This window comes from Ictalurus furcatus, chromosome 26 (genome assembly GCF_023375685.1).
Source record: "Ictalurus furcatus strain D&B chromosome 26, Billie_1.0, whole genome shotgun sequence".
NCBI lineage: Eukaryota > Metazoa > Chordata > Actinopteri > Siluriformes > Ictaluridae > Ictalurus > Ictalurus furcatus.
Window position 1 is genome coordinate 18,591,309 of NC_071280.1, and position 14,300 is coordinate 18,605,608.

The following is a 14,300-nucleotide window of genomic DNA, read 5'->3' on the forward strand; positions in this document are numbered from 1 at the left end:
AAAAGAAGCCGAAAATAGAGAAAAAAAATGATGGTAACCTAAAAATAGTAATAAGAATTTGAGTAAAGAATTTGAGGAAATTGTAGGTCAGGGAGGGGGCAAAAACATTTAAATGAGATATACATTTAATAGAAATAACAAGAACTCGTATCTTAAATGAATTAAGGACCGCAGATTGACCTCTCATTGACTTTTGCCTCACTCGGCTCTATTCCAGTGGCCTAATCCCTTCCCACTTCCCTGTACTACTCTCACGTTTTGATGTGTAATTGCTGGACCCGAGAGTAGCACGGAAGGGTTTGAATCAACAACAGTTTCAGTTCAGTTCTCACTAATGCAAACTCAGAGGGTTCTCTTTAACGCACGCCGGTCATTCTCACCGTGCTGAGTTTACTGCAACAAATGAGGATACGTCTCTCGAACAGCATGCTAGCGTACAGCTGCAGCAGGTTCCCCACGTCTACAGCCACGATCAGCTCCGTCAGGTTCCTCTGAACAAACACACACATTCAGTAGCTAGAGCAATACAGACAACAACCAGTTGAAGGATAACATATATATATATATATATATATATAGATAGATAGATAGATAGATAGATAGATAGATAGATAGATAGATAATACAAACTCACACTCTCTGGAATAGACGGTAAAGCCTTCGGATCAGGAGCGACGAAGTATGGAACCTGGGAAAAAAACATGTAAGAAGAATACCACGGGTGCAAAAATTTCGCAAACGAAACGTGAAACGCGTTTCACGTGAACGAATTTCTCAAAAGCCAAGTCGAGTGACGAGAGGATGGTTTCGACAGGATGTTATGAGTCTAATGTTAGAAAGTTAGCACATGTGCTATACATTTCAAATGTGATTCTGAGGAAAATGGGAGCGCGTGTGGAAAAAAATGTGTACTGAAATCGCAGATAATTGGGAGAACTGAATTGTCTGTAAAAACACACGAGAAACGTCAAAATGAATGAAACATTACATGTGAAGTGACTAAAATCCAAATAGTGTGATTTAAGCACAAGTGACTTTTCTCTCTGTGGGTGTATGTGTGTGTGTGTGTGTGTGTGTGTGTGTGTGTGTGTGTGTGTGTATATATATATATATATATATATATATATATATATATATATATATTTATTATAGCTTTACTATATTTTTAATAGAACCTCCACTGTTTATCGATCTGTTTACTGTGGTTCTAGTGTATCGATTAGAACTCATTTCGGAAGAGAACCTACCAGATGGAGAGTTTCGGAGCTGTCGGACAGTGGCACAGGGTGCTTGTAGAGAGCCGCCAGTAACTCTCTCATCTCGCTCGTCTGTCCGAATTTAAAATCACATGCCGTTATGCAGAAACCCGTTATTCTTTATTTTAAAAAATTGATGCAACACGATGAAGAAATGCAGTGTTTACCTGGCCTTTTGTCACATAGTCTGCCAGGTTATTTAACAGTTTATAAAAGACTTCGAACCAAGGCAGATAGCTGTGTGTCAGATACAGAAACACACAATTAGTCCCATATATATACATACATACATACATAATGATAATGAGTCTTTATTGGTCACATATACAGTAGAGCACAGTGAAATTGTTTTCTTCACATACCCTAGCATGTTAGAAGGTTGGGGTCAGAGTGCAGGGTCAGCCATGATACGGCGCCCCTGGAGCAGAGAGGGTTAAGGGCCTTGCTCAAGGGCCTATCAGTGGCAGCTTGGCAGTTCTGGGGCTTGAATCCCCGACCTTCCGATCAGTAACCCAGAGCCTTAACCGCTAAGCCACCACTGCCCCATGTACATACATACATATATACATACACAGATATATATATATATATATATATACATCCATACATACACACACACATACATACACATATACATACATACATGACAAATGATCTGGATTGTCCTGTAGGCAAGGTTGCCAGGTCTTGGCAGAATTTCTACCTCTACTACTTCTTACAAAATCTCACAAAAAGACCTGGAAAGTTTAGATGGTGGAAAAGTAAGAGAATTTTTTTTTTAATTTGAAGACTTTGCGTAGGAATAAAGGTCATGGCGTTTCTGACCTGCATTATCTGATATTACATTATCCACGCTATAATCTTTTCCCCGCTCCCTATCCACTCCCAATCTACAGCAGAATTTATTCCATTCCTCATAGATACTGAATTATGATTATTTCCTTTAAAGCAAGATCTTGGTGGCTGTAAAACAAAAACAAAACAAAAAAAAACCCCCAAACAACTATTTTTAAACGAGCCTCAAAAACCCACCACCCACTGACTTCCTTTTTCCACCTGCGACCTTGTTCCAAAACTAGAACAATTTAGCATAATAAATCCACAGCCCTGTCAACCTGCTTGTAGGACTATGAACGAATGTTGCTATACAGTACAGCCTGAGGGTCGGTGTAGGCTACATGTAGGATCATGAAGGTTTATACATAGGGTGTTTAGGTTATAGGGACATGTAGGATTTAGACCTGAGGATGCAGAGGCAGGTCTGGGAGCTGGAGGTGAGTCTGCAGAACCCAAATCGCTGGCATCCTTCCAGGTCAGTCAACGCAAATGTAAAGTGCTGCACAGCTATGCCATCCCTCACCCTGCGAATCGGATCAGTTGATCAGTCTGATTAATATTCATTGGTAAGACATTATGTCATGATTGAAACGAATAAAATTAATTAATGTTACCTTTCTATATCGTATGGGAAGCAGAATCGAGGAAGGGATTGCAAACATTCCTGCAAATAAGAAAGTAAAAATAAATAAGTTGCTTGTTATTCTTCGCCACTGTAAACAACAATGTTTTCTTCTTTTTTTTTTTTCATCACTAACCTCATCACTGAAGTCATCTGGGAAGTGAAACAGAAGCCCAGGATCTGTAGATTGAGACACATGGTGGTGTTATGGTCTTGTTGGGGGTAGATACTGTATCGTCTATACCTACAGCTTACTCTACATTGGGTATTGAAACTAGGGTTAGCACTATCTTGTGTAGGCCGTGAAGGAAAACTAATCAGTCTCTCTGTGGGAGATTATTAAACTCTATTTAGTATACCTGAAAGATGTTTTTTTTTTTTCAGTAGCGTCTAGACCACTGTCTTTCAATGCGAGCACTTAGCTTTAAACAAGAATTAAAAAAAAAAATCAGGGATAGAAAATGAGGACCAAGAGAAGGAAATAGCTTTTGTCATTTGCTGTCAAATGTAATATAACGCAACATAATAGCAAGAATTATATATATTATATATATATTATATATATATCATAAAAAAGACTAATACAATGATATAACTACAGTGGAGGAAATAAGAATTGGATGCGTCAATGTTTTTTTTTTTCCCAGTAAATATATTTCCAACGAGGCTATTCACATGAAAATTTCATGTTCAATACTTTTTTTCCCATGCCATTCCACTTTATTACACATAACTTCATTTATGGACTTTAACATTGTGAATTCTTTATATTTCTGCGTTTCTAGAGTTAATACTGATGTCCCGTGAAAATTTCATGTCTATAACCTCATTGAAAAAAAAGTTAACAAGTTCAATACTTATTTCCTCCACTGTATAATAGGCTTCTGGTATCTTGCCAATATATTTCTAAATCATCCTAGTTGTAATTAACACTGCAAATCTAACAATAAGGCTTACAGTCTCATTATTCCGCAATTCATAATACAGCACTTTATCCAACATATTATACTATTTTGCATTTTATTTTTCTGATATTGTGCTTGTGTTTTTCATGCAACTTAATGAAGATACTCCATCGAGGTCCTGAAATCATAATGTGTGTGCAGGATGCAGTCTATTATTACATGCCTTTTTGCGCCTTTTTTTTTTTTGGGGCGAATTAATATAGTAACGTCTGTTCGTATTAATTGAACTCAACTCTGTATTGTTAAGTATTGGCACCCGCTACTCTTTTGTGTTAATGGAAAGGCTGCATCTCCGAGCAGATACTGCTTGGAAAAGCTACAGCAGTTTTGTCCTTGGGGTTTTAAACACTTTCTGCACTTTAACACACACTCCTACCTCGTTGGTCAGCTTGTAGGTGATCGGTTATTGACTAAAGCCCCCCCCCATGCATAGTGTGTTTTTACATCATCTAACCATCATCAGAGTCAGTTTCTGAATGCCATTAATACTAATGATGTACGTTTGTTCACGCACACACACACACACACACACACACACAAACAAACACAAGTGCAGTGTTCTCAGTTTAGCCCATAAATTAAGCTCATTTCTGTAGTAAGTGGAGGATGTGGTTAACAGAAGTCACCGAGTCCCACAAACATCTTCTTCCTGTAGAAATATAACTGCTCCAGCACACGCTATAAAACTGTCAGCCTGCATCAGCAAATATCTATTGCTGAACTACATTTACATTTACAGCATGTAGTAGAAGCCCTTTTCCAGGATGAAAAGAAAAGAAAAGAAAAGAAAAAAACAATACTCAGAGTAGTTCTGGTCATTTATTGTGGCTAAACATCATCACACTCTCGAACCGGTCTCTTTAGGTTATTTCCTCTTGCACTTCAGTGATATTCAAAGTGACCACAGGTTTCAGCTAATCTTAGCATGCTAGCTCATCACAGTGTTTCCATGACAACGCCCATGGCTGTCTTGTGGTTTTCTGGTTAAGTCATGTGACAGGAAGGAGAGCCGTTTTCTCAGCACTCCGCATCAGCCTGAAAGAAAAAAAAAAACCAAAAAAACACAACCACCACACCATATTTGCTCACCTTTGTCTCTGGCGATAGGGCACGAAGCTTGAAAGAACCAGTAAAATGTCCTATCTGGATTTTCCCTGAAACCCACAAAATCAATGGACAAACAGGCAAAGTAAATATTGCGCATTTTTGTATTTCACAGAAAAATCAGAGAAGGGGAAGTGTTAAACAAACAAACCACAAAATCTGAAAGGATTTACAATCAAGAAGAAAATGATCCTATCATTGAGTAAAAATTTAGGGTTAAACCAGTTTGAAATGATCATTAGACCGGTAACAAGAACATAAATAGAGTGGGCATAAGATCATTTCCTGGAGAATACAAAAAAAAAAAAAAAAAAAAACACCCTGAAAATGTACTTGGTCCAATTTACAGTAGATGATGTAACTCAAGAAAGGGCACAGAGCATAAATCAATAAAATAAAAAAGATGTTTGATGATAACTGAAACAAATGCCCAAGTGTGAGCAATACATTTAGTATTTGACTGGTCAGGACGTGCTGAGGGATTTTCCAGAAGAGCAACTCTGATAACAATGCACCTGCAAATGATTGGTTTATATCTGTATGTAATTTGTACTGGCAGTGCTTTGTAACAGTCCGAGGTCAAGCTGTAACGTCACATCTTAAGTCCGAACTTATGTATCGCAGATGCTCCACAATGTCTAAAAAGGAACTATAAAAGGATAAAAACATATTATGATGAACTCGTTAGCAAATTGCTGCACCACAAGAGAAATAAAACACCTCGGGATGCGTTGTTATAGCAGCAAGTCGTTCATAATTTTCCTACAGCAGCACTTCCTGTCATGTTTCATCCTTTAGGTCGTGCAGGATGAAAAAAATCTGCAGCGAGCCTTGCCTCGTATCGATCATACATTTCGCGTCCGTGTTAGACGATAAACAATCTGAAGCGTCATCGTGCATAGCTTTCAGAAGAAGGTTAAGATGAACAATAGAGCATCACTGCGTGTGCGTTTCCATAGAGAGACCGTCATTTCAACAAGTTATACTGGAAAATATCCGAAATACAATCAAAAATTAAAGCTAAATTATTTGACCCCCCACAGTTATCCAATCAGCAATAACAAACAGCGGTATATGACATTTGTAGACGGCGATGCAGGTTTTAATGTGTAATTCAATATGTCATGAACGCACAGAGACAGGAAGTAGTGTCCAGGAAACAAAGTCTTCTAAGAAGCCACCAGCATAATGAGGCACAAAAAGTAATTATACCGTAGAAACCTCGCTGCATGTTGTTGTAAAGAAGGCTCGTGTTTTAGAGTCGTATTTAAATGTCGATGGAGTATTATTGTGGCCTGAAATCTCAGAGAGCTGCAGATCAGATAAAACAGAGAAACAGAGTTTTAAAGTCTTACTTTAGTCTGGATCCCATGTTGTAGCTTCAAGACGGAGTCCATAAGTGATTAGTAGAGTTTCTGTATCATCGTAGCACTATAGAGAGTAGCCTCTCAAATACACATACACGCACACACACAGGGCAACACGCTCACATAATCAAACGGATAAGAAAGCAGGCTGATCGAATCACTTCCTGATCTGTGCGGAGAATCATGCGTGTGTTGCTTGTGCTGTCGTTTCCTTCTCGTCGCGTCTCAAGCCTTTTCCCGTATTCTTCCTCTTTCAGAACTGATTTTATGATTTATTTTATGCCAAAACCGAGCGTGTGTGTGTGTACGTTTTGTTTCGTGTAAATCTTTCTAAATATCTGCTTATAAACACATATTTACATGCTGAGGCCCTGTCCTGCCTGTTCACATTTTCAAGTCAATGGCATGCACTTCATTTACATGTGAATTCACCAACTGTGTGTAAAAACGTGTGTATTCCTCAAGCTCTCTCTCACACGCGTCAACTTTTGAGCAGACACGTCGAGAGGAAATCAACAGGAGGACTTCCTGTATCGCAGCTGCTATTTCTCTTTTCAGCAGCCTGTCTCTTTTCTTCCTCCTCTTTCCTTTAAAAAAATATATAGCTCGGTTAACTTCCAATGGCGTGTTTATTAACCTGTTTTGTTATCTAGAACTTGCTCAGTCCTCTCAGTAAATTTAATCTTGTACCACAAGAGCATTTATATGAATTGCGCCCTATGGTGTTTGTACTGTAAGCTACAGTGATAGCCACACATACACTCACACAAAACAACACAACTTAGACTTGAGTTTTACCAGAATTTTATTCAGTTTAAGCTGATGTTAAGGTTGCTTGATTTTTTAAAAACAAGTAGGTATTATAGACTGAGTATCGCATCGGCCACAACAGGAAAACAACAGACTGAAGAGTTTAACCGACTAAGTTACCTTCAAGAGAGCACAGGAAAAAAATACTCCACCTCTAAAAGTGAGAACGCGTCAATGAGTGTTTATCTTGAACAGACACACCTTCACAAAACACCTGAGGAAGTAGAAGCGGGGGAATGTGGGAAGGTAAGTGAGAAAACACAAAAGAAGCAACCATAAAAGGATGAGATGAAGGAGAGGGATCGATTTAGGCGGCCTCTTCTTCACCCTCTTCCTCGAACTCTCCCTCCTCGGCGGTAGCATCCTGGTACTGCTGGTACTCGGAGACCAGGTCGTTCATGTTGCTCTCAGCCTCGGTAAACTCCATCTCATCCATTCCTTCTCCTGTGTACCAGTGGAGGAAGGCCTTTCTCCTGAACATGGCAGTGAACTGCTCAGAGATGCGCTTGAACAGCTCCTGGATTGCCGTGCTGTTGCCGATGAAGGTGGCGGCCATCTTGAGGCCACGAGGCGGGATGTCGCACACGGCCGTTTTGACGTTGTTGGGGATCCATTCCACAAAGTAGCTGCTGTTCTTGTTTTGGACGTTGAGCATCTGCTCGTCGACCTCCTTCATGGACATGCGTCCGCGGAACACGGCTGCGACGGTGAGGTAACGGCCATGACGCGGGTCACAGGCAGCCATCATGTTCTTCGCGTCGAACATCTGCTGTGTCAGTTCAGGGACGGAAAGGGCGCGGTACTGCTGACTCCCCCTGCTGGTCAAGGGTGCAAAACCAGGCATGAAGAAGTGGAGACGTGGGAACGGCACCATGTTGACGGCCAGCTTGCGCAAATCGGCATTCAGCTGCCCCGGGAAGCGGAGGCAAGTCGTGACTCCACTCATGGTGGCCGAGACCAGGTGGTTCAGATCACCGTAAGTGGGTGTGGTCAGTTTGAGCGTACGGAAGCAGATGTCATACAGAGCTTCATTGTCGATGCAGTAGGTCTCGTCAGTGTTCTCCACCAGCTGGTGCACAGACAGCGTGGCGTTGTAGGGTTCCACCACTGTATCAGACACTTTGGGCGAGGGCACCACACTGAAGGTGTTCATGATACGGTCGGGGTATTCTTCACGAATCTTGCTGATTAGCAGCGTGCCCATGCCAGAGCCGGTGCCACCGCCCAGAGAGTGGGTGAGCTGGAAACCCTGCAGACAGTCGCAGCTCTCAGCCTCCTTACGCACCACATCCAGGACGGAGTCCACTAACTCGGCTCCCTCCGTGTAGTGGCCCTTGGCCCAGTTATTCCCAGCACCACTCTGGCCTGGTAGGGAAGTACAGAAAACCTGTTAGTGTCCTATAACTAACACCACAGTGGGACTGATTACTGCCATGTTTTGAAATGCTTTGTACACATGTTTCTTTTTGGGACAGAATGACCTTTTTAGAAAACAAAATTTAGGTTAATGAGTCTTTATTAATCACATTACAGTGAAATTATTTTCTTCGCATATCCCAGCATGTCAGGAAGTTGGGGTCAGAGCGCAGGATCAGCCATGATACAGCACCCCTGGAGCAGTGAGGGTTAACTGCATTGCTCAAGGACCCAACAGTGGCAGCTTGGCTGGGGCTTGAACCCCGACCTTCTGCTCTGTAATGCAAAGCCTTAACCACTAAGCCACCACTACCCCAGATTACTTAAGTTACTTTAAAATAAAAATAAATTATTTAATTTGAAACCCTACGCTTTAGCTCAATTTATTATTATTTTTTAAACATTCAGGTAATTTCAGGTCATTTTAAATGGACATGGTGAAATAAAATTGGTTAAAAATGACTCGTGTTTGTAAATCAGAAAGGATTTTAAAGCCATTGCATTCTCACTGTTGTATATTTCCACTCCCATCTACTATCAGGAAGATCAAGAGAAATAAGTAAATAAATAAATAAATTGAGAAACGTATTGCTATGAATTTGGTCTGTGTGCTGCCATCTAGTGGAATGTTTTATATTGACCTGCAATTAGAATCAAACGTGACATGGTACATTTTGTGTTTTCTTTTAATCCCACAATCAAACCAAGCTATATATAACAAAAAAAGTGTGTTTGACTTCACCAAAGACAAAGTTGTCTGGTCTGAAGATCTGTCCGAAAGGTCCAGATCGAACAGAGTCCATGGTTCCTGGTTCCAGATCCACCAAGATGGCACGAGGAACATACTTCCCTCCTGAGAAAATGGGGAATTAAACACAACATAAAAATCACACACTTACCAGGTGTTTCTGTGTTTCATTTTTGATTAGTCTGGATTTGGATTTTTTGGATTCGTATCAATAAAATACAAAATACACACCCTGCATTATCCGCTCACCGCATGTTACAACTTGTTGTTTGTGTGTGTGCAAGTGTTAAAATCCTACACACTTTTTGTGTTATTACTATTTCAACACGTGTTAAATTATCCAATAAATGTGTTAAAAAGACAATTTTAAGAAAACAATTTCACACGACTGACCAACACACACGGACTGTACTGCCGCCGTCATCATATAAATCTGAACTCGCCTCAAAGTGAATGTTCGTTGCTTTGAGCTTTTGATCATGAACGCAGAGGCAGAGTCCGGAGGCGAGGAAACCAAATGACCACCAGTAAGTTAGCGTTTATCGCTATTTAGCGTTAACGCTGCTGAAAATGCCTGACTGAGTTTGTGATATTTAGGCAGCGAGCTCTCAAAAATGTTTTCATAGTAAAACAGTAACTCAGCGAGTGATAATTAACTTCACCTATCGCGACAGCTTCAACAGAGAACATCATGTTCTGCTTCCTCAGTGATGGTGTTACATTACTAGCGTCATGTTTCTTCATGTATTGGGTGAATGTTAATGCTGGGTAACAGGTGCAGACAGTCACTGGCTAACGGAACTTAGCTAGCTCAGTAACATCGAGGCCAAATCTTCTTCGCAAGGTTAATGTGATTAAAAGAGAGGATGGGTTTACAGAAGATTGTAATGCTTTCCACTGTCTCTGTAATGTTGGTTAAATTAATTAGGTTGTGCAAAACAAATCAGCTGGGAGGTGCTAAAGGCTGGAAAATATATATTCCTAAATAAAGTTAGCTAGATTTTCCTGGTGAGGCTACAGCGCCATTTTGTTCATTAGGAGAGCGGAGGTCACATTTCCAAAATGACACAGTTTGGGATTCTATAATGCAATTTCTCAGTTAAAGCCCAAAGGCGTTTGTCCATATTTTGTAGCTAACATCTAACCAATGCTCTTTTTGCTCTTTAACAGCTTTTCAGATGGAAGGGAGGGGACTCGTCTCCCCAGATGGAGGGAGATTTGTACGAAGATGCATCGACTCCAATTCTTACAATCTGACCAATGTTTAAATTATTTTAATTAATGTCACCTGAAATTAATTGTTTGTGTATTTTGTGAACATTTTAGAATTTTAGCATAGAAACAAATAGTATTTTAGGATCATTGTTGGGGAAAAAGTATCAACAACACATCTGTGTTATTTTTTAAACACATCCTTGTGTGGAAATTTAACACAGAGCATGTGTTAAATGTACCTACACATCGATTGTGTTAAAAGCAACCCACAATGTCTTGTCCTTAACTAGATACGCATCATGTGTTCATTTCGAACACGTCTGTTTTAAGAGTGAAGGTTCGTATCAATATATTTATCCTTGAAACCGTTACTGTACACTAGAAAAAGCAAAACTGCACGATAACAGTCCAGTTTACACGACATTAAATGCACCGCTATCTTCGTTAGCTTTGGTTTACTCGTTTGGAACGCCCACTGTGATCGTAAGTCGGTCACTCAGGTTTTTTTTTTGTTTGTTTTAAACGTCTCATTTGATTGAAATCTGACGTTTTTGTCTTAAATATACGACTTATTTCGTTTACGTCAAAGTCTACATATAAACACCACTTTAGCAGCTCTACAGTAGCAATACATTTCTGAGTCCCTCGGTGTGTATGAATAAAGGAGACGCCATGTTGACGTAATTGTTTATAATGTGGTACATTCGACATTTTCAAAGGGTTAAAAATAATCCCGAGAATATGAACACATTTATGAAATAAAATTCACACAGCGCTTTTATGTAAAAATGAACCCATCAGGTAGGTTGAATGTGATCCCATGTGAATGTGAATGTGATCACATAATAAAATGAATGGAACAATATTAGGAAAAAAATGAATAGTGTGGAAAAAGAAATCACCTGAAGATAAACGACTGAAGCTCACGTGACCTTTCTCCGGCTGTAACATTGAGTAGTGCAGTGAGATTTACCTGAGGCTTCATTGTAGTAGACGCTGATGCGGTCCAGCTGCAGGTCGCTGTCTCCGTGATAGGTTCCAGTGGGATCAATGCCATGCTCATCACTGATCACCTCCCAGAACTGCAGAAACACAAAGATGCAGAGCAGACAGTTTAACAGTTATTATAAGATGCTAATAGTCATAAATAATCACCGTGTGCCAAAATATTCCTCAAGCTAAAATTATTTTATATGTAATTTTATATGTATATCTAATGGCTGTTTATGTGTCGCTGAAAGCATCTGCAATTTATTTCTAACACACACTAAAATAAAACTTTGTGTTCTATAGCAAATAAAACAGTCTAATAAATACAAGAGCAAGAGAAATATAAAAATTAGACAATAAAATAAAAAATAACAGAAAACAGAAAAGCTAATAAAACAGTCACTGACTTATTTTTTAAAAAAAAGAAGTTTTTACTTTATTTATTTACCATACGTCTTTATTTATTTATTTATTACAAATCTTGAAAAAAAATTCATCCATTGTATACTGATTTGTTTTTATTTGTTAAGGTGTAACAAAAAACAATCAAAGTGTTACAAGTTAATTCCCGTACAATGATTACTCATGATATCAGTGTAGCAGTTATACATCTTGTTAGAAAAGTTAAAAGGATAAAAGTGCTGGAGAAATAACATTTGTTATGGGTTCGCAGTGCCGTTTGTTCCGTTTTATCTTATTTATGTCGTAAATCATATCTTTCTAACTCTATTAATCCAGATACAGGAATATATTATTTTATGAAATTCTATAAACGGATCTGAACGAGTACAAGTAAATATTTCACAGATATTAATCTGTGCTGTTTTATCCTGTGGACATCATCATCATTATTATTATTAGTATTAGTATTATTAATAATAACAACAACAACAACAACAACAATACATTTGAACTGAACTGAATTATAGTGTACCATCATACATACACAATTAAATCATTTTCCAACACTAATCATCCTGTAGAGAAGATTTACTAGAAGATTTCGCATAGCCATATAAACGGTCTTAAATTTTATCATCAGATCAAAGACCACTGTTACTGTATAGTTCTGATGGGGAAATGGAAACGATGGACAGAGTGGGGGAGGACAACAGACTCAAGATGGATGGATCAATGCGCGCGCACACACACACACACACACACACTACTATATACATATATTGCTAGTTAACTGCAAAATTAAATATATATACACACACACACATTATATATTTAATTTTGCACTTAGCTATATATATATATATATATATATATATATATATATATATATATATATATATACACACACACACACACACACATACATACACACAGATATATAGATAGATAGTTAACAGCAAAATTATCATATGATTCTGATACATCTCTGAATATGCAAATAAGTATGTAATTATGCATATCTCTAAATGGTTTCATTGTGTGCTGCACAGTGAATCATCCTCAAGCGCTCTCTCTCTCTCTCTCACACACACACACACACACACACACACACACACACACACACGAGATCAATGTTTGTTTTGTTTGTCTGAATGACAGGTTTCCCACTATCTGACCACATTTACACCGATCATTGATCTCCAGTCTGTCTTTAGACCTAAACTGTAATGTTTATGTTTTAAGTTATTTATTTATTTATTTATTTATTTATCCACTGATCACATTATATTTGTTTCCACAGCTCTGCAGCAGGAGAGCCGAACCACACCCATGTACTGACACAACCAGAGGAAAAATCTCACCAGCCGTCAAATGAACCCTGAATTTCATCTCCAGGAATTTCCACACCATAATGCAGAGAAAAAGCGACAGAATCATAAAGATTTTACAGAAATCAGATTAATTGTGTGGTTTAAAGTCACGCCCACTCATCATCCAGACTGAACCAGACACAAAGCAAATCACACCTCACCTCCCACCAACCACCTCCCATCACCAGCTATGTTTCATCAACATTATTACAATTACATTCATCCATTAAAAACTGTTAGTTCAGGTCATTGAAATAAAGAGCTAATTATCCTAGTAAAGTAAATACAGCATTATAATAGTATTTAAAGAACGACATCATTGCTGGGGATGTTTGATTATTTATTTCTTGATTTGAATTTTGATTAAACGTAAAATTAAAAAAATAAAAATGAAAATGCTGATTTTCCATCAACGCCGTTATTTACCGTGAAAACGTGTGAACACGACTTAATTTTATTCTTATTCTTTAAGATTTCTAGGCTACTTTTCCACTTATTCTCTTTATTATAATGTTCCAGTGAAGTGTTTATAAATCTGTAAATGCTGCAGGTTTGGTTAGAACAGTCCTGCGCCAGGGTTTTCTGGGTCATTGTGGTGATATGAGGATATCCACACACACACACACACACACACACACACACACACACACACTCGCGCGCGCACGCACGCACACACTCTCTCTCTCTCTCTCTCTCTCGCACACGCACACTCTCACTCTCACTCACTCACTCACTCTCTCTCTCTCTCTCTCTCTCTCTCTCTCTCTCTCTCTCTCTCTCACACACACACACACACACACACACCTCTCACCTTGGCTCCGATCTGGTTTCCGCACTGTCCCGCCTGCAGGTGAACGATCTCGCGCATGTTGGCCGCTTAGTGATGTCGGTGTAAAATTGAGCGAATTGAATAAATAATAAAGAAAATTAAATCCTTATAGTGGATCTTCTCCCAGCAGCAGCAGCAGCAGCACCGGCTCCGGCAAAGTGCTCGCGCCCGAGACTGCGCGCTCCCTCTTCACCCCTCCCATGCATCGTGACCGCGCCCGGCGCGCTCCCGACGGTGCCGCAGAGTGACGTCGCGTCCGAGACAGAGTCTGCTTTTACTTATTTGCAGTGCAATGTCGAACCTGAGCAACACACACATACACTGTACACAAACCGACATACACACTCTACACAACCCCCCACCACACAC

General features: G+C 39.3%; 2 protein-coding genes across 2 annotated transcripts in view; both read right to left on the reverse strand.

Moving 5' to 3' along the window:
* Positions 1-6,302, reverse strand: part of dennd1c (DENN domain containing 1C) — a 16,274-nt gene extending 9,972 nt beyond the window's left edge. The window contains exons 1-9 of the mRNA XM_053615283.1: positions 6,140-6,302; positions 4,770-4,834; positions 2,852-2,895; positions 2,708-2,757; positions 2,498-2,617; positions 1,424-1,493; positions 1,248-1,328; positions 635-688; positions 381-491 (exon numbers count right to left, since the gene is read on the reverse strand). Coding sequence (XP_053471258.1) covers positions 381-491; positions 635-688; positions 1,248-1,328; positions 1,424-1,493; positions 2,498-2,617; positions 2,708-2,757; positions 2,852-2,895; positions 4,770-4,834; positions 6,140-6,156 — 612 coding nt within the window. The 5' untranslated portion in view covers positions 6,157-6,302. The remainder of the gene's footprint in view (positions 1-380; positions 492-634; positions 689-1,247; positions 1,329-1,423; positions 1,494-2,497; positions 2,618-2,707; positions 2,758-2,851; positions 2,896-4,769; positions 4,835-6,139) is intronic.
* An 8-nt stretch (positions 6,303-6,310) lies between these two features.
* On the reverse strand, positions 6,311-14,300 carry LOC128601871 (tubulin beta-4B chain-like). Its single transcript, XM_053615284.1, has 4 exons — positions 13,914-14,300; positions 11,314-11,422; positions 9,120-9,230; positions 6,311-8,326 (listed from the first exon to the last, which is right to left on the reverse strand). Exons 1-4 carry the CDS (start codon positions 13,968-13,970, stop codon positions 7,269-7,271), a joined length of 1,335 nt encoding a protein of 444 aa, XP_053471259.1. The 5' UTR covers positions 13,971-14,300; the 3' UTR covers positions 6,311-7,268.